A 6,001-nucleotide genomic window follows, 5' to 3' on the forward strand; every position below is an offset into this window, starting at 1 on the left:
AGAGGGGATCCCTCCTCAGTTGCTCTTCCTGAGGTTTCTACCGTTTTTTTTCCCCGTTAAAGGGGTTTTTTGGGGAGTTTTTTCTTATCCGCTGCGGGGGTCATAAGGACAGAGGGATGTCGTATGCTGTAAAGCCCTGTGAGGCAAATTGTGATTTGTGATACTGGGCTTTATAAATAAAATTGAAATTGAATTGAAATTGAAATATCGCGACAGGCCTACTTGGGGATGCTTTTCGAGAGCCAGAATTGCTTGGATTCACAGATTCTGCTAAATGTAATACTCGTGGAAGACAATGATAAAAAATGAATAAATAATACTTCTATGGATTAAAACAAGTCCATGTAAATAGTGTGGTCTAGAATCTTTGCTTAGGCCATTTGGGAACTCACATCATCAATGCAGAGTCAGACTATCTGTTTTGCCAACACTAGCCATGTCAGACACAAAGCATGGACAGAATAACGCCTAAACCCATGCTTCATTGCTATCTCTTAAAAGCAGAGGAGGCTTTAACCATCCACAGAGCCCACATTCACACTGATGTGAGGATGCCTGTGTAACACAAATGAAAGAAAGTCATGCTTATATGAACAGGCTTATTGTAAAATTCAGCCAAGATATAATCTGTTAATCTGCCTAAGTGGTGCCAGGGTAACTGATTACTGTACTTTTGTTAAATCATGCTCCACTATTTTGCTATTGCAAGGCAAATCCCCAAATTTCTTTCCAATCCACAGTTATGTTCCCAAACTGTTGTCTAGTTGTTATTAAGGTTTGGAAGCACTACTCGGCAGTAAAACACAGGAAAGTGGCGCTCTAAAGCCTGATGGTGGGAAATGTAATTTCAAACAACAAGTAAAATAAACTTGTTGAGCATTTATTAAAATGTCAAGCTAACTGCTCATTGTGTAAACAAATCTATATCTTCAAAGTCTTTCTAGCTGCGCCAATTCAGCAGAGGGCTGAGCAACAGGGCCATCACAATCAAATGAAATTGCTGTTTAAGGGCATCGTCTGAAGATTTTTCCACAAAATGTAATTAAAAAGGACTTGGGTGCTCAGCTCCCCTTAGGAGAGCCCAGAGATTAACACTGTTTTATGCTTGGGCAGGTTACTCTCCGAAGGGTCAAGAATCAATAAAATTTCATTTTAATGCTAGGTGGGAAGACACTGATTTGGTTTCCTTTCAGTGGCATATATATACACATATACATACATATATATATATNCCCAAACAAACAACTTCCTTCCTACCGAATGCAATGTCTGGCCGAGCGTCCCGTCTGTCTTCCCCACGTGGAGGCCTCTCACTGGACTGATGTAACCGCTCGTTAGCCTACTGTAGCCTAACATTGCCTGAGCCTCAGTAATATCTTCCTTGTTTGTTGCCAGTCACCAGTACTATCTAACATTAGCGTTTACGTTATATTATAGAACTCATCAGTCATCACTGACCCGGATAAGTTTCAAAACTCCGGGGTTGCGTTTGACTGTGCAGGACAGGTAAAGTTATGTTTAGTTTGCTTCTAATATAACATATAACGTTATATGACAACACAGCATCCAGTTGCTAATGGCTAACATTAGCCTACTGTAGCGTAGCCTCTGAAACATTAACGTTATCTTCCTTGTGCGTTTCCACTTACTAGCCTACTGTAGCGTAGCCTCTGAAACATTAACGTTATCTTCCTTGTGCGTTTCCACTTACTAGTAACGTTAACGCTAGTATCTTACAATAGCACTGTAACCTTATTCTAAAACTCATCAGTCATCACTGACTCCGGTTGAGTTTTAAAACTCCAGGGTTGCGTTTGACTGTCTTGGTTGTAAAGTTACACTTGCTATCCTCTTCGTGTATCTAACGTAACCTTGTCAACGCCTACGTCTATCATAGACATAATGAGGACGTAATGGAGAAATGCAAGAAAGGTAAGAATACCTTTAACTGCCCGTTAGGTTTCATGTTGCATTTCAGAGGTATAATAGCCTGAAAATGGTGCCCCCTTTTCTATTTATTCAGTCAAGAATGGGTTCAATCAAGAAACGATTCTGAATTGAATCACAAGAGATTTCCAAACATTCCAAAACATTCCCACTTAGTAGATATCATGGTCAGACAGTTTTCTCGAATGACATATTCTGTCTTGAATACCACTATACCAGAGAGGTTTACTTCTCTGAGAGAGTGCTTTTAAAGTTCTTGTCACTGACTACGTTTACATGCACACCATATTCCGATTAAGGTCAATATTCTGGTTAAGGTAATATTCCGAATAAGGTGTTTATATGCGCTGCAGCAACTGGAATATTCCGTTTACATGTTCACTGACATATTCCTGTGTTTTGGCGTATTCCAGAAAAGACCCCAGGCTACTGGCCTACCAGAAACGCTCTTATTTAATACAACACTCAACCTGCGGGGGGCAGCAATAGGCGTCATGTGTGCCGGAAATACAGAAGAAGAAGAAGAAGTAGAAGAAGAAGTTGTGTTTACAATGGACAGAAGCTATAATGTTTGTTTCCAACATACCCCTCCATTGTGTTGTCCTACTTGCGCTTTTGCACCACAACTTAACTACAACACACCTGCGGATCCATTTTGTCCTAAACAATGGAAGATGAGAGGGCAAACGAGTGTATGGACCTTTCCTTCCAGCTTATGCCCTTCACCCAGCCAGAGCCCCCCTGAGTCTGTCGATGAAGGTACGAAGCCAGTTCTGCTGTTCTCCCCACTTGCCATATCCATAACAGCACCGACAACCCTGGATTCCTTGCGAACCGAGCATGCGCAGACATAACTGAATATTTTGGTACGGGGCATTTTCCAATTAAGGTGTATACATGTCACAATATTCTGGTTAAAACAGGCATATATTCGGAATGACCTTAATTGGGTTATGCACGTGTTTACATGACTCGTGCGCACCGTAATATTGAGGATATTCTGAATAATACAGGAATATGGTGTGCAGATAAACGTAGTCATTGCTTCTGAATTGTTTCTTTGAATAATACCATTATCTTTGCGTATATGACAGCTCCCCCAGCGCACCTGTATATAGTGACCATGTTTGGAGGCAAAAAGGGAACCATGATAACTTTTAAGACTCTGTCACAAAATTGTTTACAAATTTAGAAACGCTTAGCTTTACTTCAAACAGCTGAGGACATTGGTTGAGCCATAATACTTTGATGATGATTCATACTCACTTGTTCCTTAGAACTTGCCAGGCCGCCTCGATGTCCGCATACAGGTTTTTCTCAGACGGTTTGCCAGTGCTAACTCCGTAGCCTGAGTAATCGTAGGAGAACACGTTGCAGTTGATCCTGGAGCCGAGGCCGATGTAAAAACTGCACATCTGCCCCAGATCCACGGCGTTACCGTGGGAAAATAGCAGAGTGTACCGACTGTTCGGGGCGCAACGCACAAACATACACCCAACCCGGTTACCCCGGCTGCTCCTAGTGCTGAATACTTCCACTGCATCGAGCTCTCGCTGAGAGTACTGCCAGTCCGCCCGTTCCGTTAGATGTAAGCTAGTTACTCCGTTAGCATCGGTATGCACCGAGTACGTGGGCTCCGGTGGGAGAAACGCTAGCTTGGCCGCGATGCGACTGGGACAGGGCGGACAACAGAATAGCCAGCATAGCTCGCCCAGAGAAAACCCATTCATCCTGGGACCTTGTTCGGGCATTTAGGCACGGGGTTAGGCGGTCAATTCACTTCCGCTGTTATAAAAAGACCGTTCTCTTCCGACTGGATGTCCTATATATTTCCCATGTACAGACTTTAGCAAGCGGTGTTGGAAGACCGATGGCTCGGTCTCTCGGCTTGGCAGCTAACGGTAACGCGCTAGCCGGCTGCAACAACACGACTCGGACTTCATGAAGCTTTGAGATAAACTAAAACGCAGCATTTAAATGTATGTTATTTTGAAGCACAAGCAGTTAAGCTACAAGTCACGACAGAACAATACCGCCCATGAAACACATTCACGTTACTTGCTATATATCAGATTTTTTGCTAATGTATTATAGATAAGAACGGCCATTTCCCTGGAATGAAAATAGGCTGGTTTTTCCGGGATAACCGGATATCCTGATCGGCTTTTATTTTGTTAGGGTTCGGTTTTTTTTTAATGTCATTCAGTTGGCTTACTGTTGATAAGAAATATTTTGTTTGCATAAAAAAGGGAAATAGGGGTGCCCCTGCCATGTTTCCACGAAGAAATTAAAAGGATTTGAAATTGTAGGCATTGCCTACCATTTACTCACAACGTTGTCTTATACTGTAGCTTTATCATTTTTAACCAACTACCATAGATCAAGAAGCCCTATCAAATTTTATATAATCATCATAAGTAGGGGTGGGCGATATGGCCCCAAAATAATATCATGATATTTCCAGGGTATTTTTGTGATAACATTATTCTTGACGATATGACAAATTAAAAAAAATAAAATAAATAAAAATTTATATAGGCTATAAAATCTAAAATCCTTTTATTCTTTTCTGGGAAACGTGGCATATATCAATTTAATAATATAGAATTGCAACAAAATGAATGATATAGTTTTCCATGTCAACCTAACAGTTTGCTTTCAAATATTCAGTGAAAAATTAAGGTTATCGTTGTGTACAAGTTATCACCTTGTTAGTTTCAAAAATCTTGTCAAAGGTCTGTAGTTGCAACTTGGCCTGCTGGCAAACACTTGGAAGATTTAAAGAAATGTTGTTTGCTTTCCTTATAAATAAATTTAAGGAACTAAAATGAAACATTTATAGTGGACTTCTCATCCATTTTATGTGCACGTCTTTATTTTTAACACTCAAGGCAAGATAACTATACACAAACTGTGTGCAAAACAATCAAACAAAAAGTGCATGTAACAGCACAACAGTATGAGAAATGGAAGAAAAAAAAAACAGTCCGTATATAACATCAGGAAAGTAAAACTTTTCAGGAAATGGCAACCAGCTAGAAGCCTACAATGTGCATATCCTCTCAGTGTGTTTACCAAAATGAATAATGTGTCCTGTGTCTCCTCATTCTTGGCTTCTGAGCAGCATAACACAGTCACAATACTGATAAAAGAATAAAAAAGGGGGAAAGTTCAAAACAAAGCATTTCCAGACTTAAACATATGCCTCAGTTCGCGTGCATGTAACAATACAACAGTGTGAGGAATGAACAATAAAGCAGTCCTTCACAAATTGGTAATGTCCCCTTCCTGAATAGTGTCATCCTGAAACAGTGTGCTTCTGTAAGACAGTGCTGGAGGTGTGCTTCAAAGTGGTGTAGGTGTAAAATGGCCAGGTGAGCTATACAAATGCTGAGGTGTGTGCATAGGTGCAGGTGGGGGGCCTTGGATGTGTGTATACACACTGCTGCCTCCGCCATAAGGATATGCAAATTGTTGCTGTGGCTGAGACATCACTTGCCTTAGCAAGGAAGACCTTCCTTAATAGGACTGGTAATAGGGCTATTGATGCAATGTGTTCAGTAATTTTGTCCAGTCTATCATTATTACGTTTGTCGGACTCCTCTAGTAGGTCCAGCATACGCCTTTTGAGTAGGAGGTCTTCCTGCCTGGCCTATTTAAATAATTAATAACAATTTACAGCATTATTTCTGTGAGTAAGTAAGTAAGTAAGCTTTATTTTTACAGCGCCTTTCACAGACCAGGGTCACAAAGCGCTTTATAATTACAACAAAACAATACACAGTTAAGAAGTACATACAAATTTAAATTTAAAAAGGCCAAGACAACTCAGTGACAATCATAGCAGCCCCAAGACAATTAAGCAAAAGCCTGAACAAATAGATAGGTCTTAAGTTGCCTTTTGAAGGAGTCAACAGACTCCATCGAACGCAGAGAGAGCGGAAGATCGTTCCAAAGCCTGGGAGCAACAGCCTGGAAGGATCGGTCTCCTCTGGTCCGGAAACGAGTGCGCGGAACCATCAGCAGATTCTGATCCACAGACCTCAGAGCCCGA

The 6,001-nt window shown here is 41.1% G+C and overlaps 2 protein-coding genes across 4 annotated transcripts in view; one reads left to right on the forward strand and one right to left on the reverse strand.

Annotated features, from left to right (window-relative positions):
• abhd17c (abhydrolase domain containing 17C, depalmitoylase) overlaps positions 1-4,109 on the reverse strand; it is a 53,123-nt gene extending 49,014 nt beyond the window's left edge. Inside the window, exon 1 of one of the 3 annotated variants that reach the window (XM_050041526.1) lies at positions 3,214-4,105. In XM_050041526.1, coding sequence (XP_049897483.1) covers positions 3,214-3,698 — 485 coding nt within the window. In that variant the 5' untranslated portion in view covers positions 3,699-4,105. Of the gene's footprint in view, positions 1-3,213 lie in introns of all 3 variants that reach the window. The other 2 variants (XM_050041528.1, XM_050041527.1) reach the window with 2 other exon arrangements.
• LOC126388373 (uncharacterized) overlaps positions 2,281-6,001 on the forward strand; it is a 38,280-nt gene continuing 34,559 nt past the window's right edge. Inside the window, exon 1 of the mRNA XM_050041482.1 lies at positions 2,281-2,813. The gene's annotated coding sequence lies outside the window, so the exon portion shown is untranslated. The remainder of the gene's footprint in view (positions 2,814-6,001) is intronic.

This window comes from Epinephelus moara, chromosome 1 (genome assembly GCF_006386435.1).
Source record: "Epinephelus moara isolate mb chromosome 1, YSFRI_EMoa_1.0, whole genome shotgun sequence".
Taxonomy (NCBI): Eukaryota; Metazoa; Chordata; class Actinopteri; order Perciformes; family Serranidae; genus Epinephelus; species Epinephelus moara.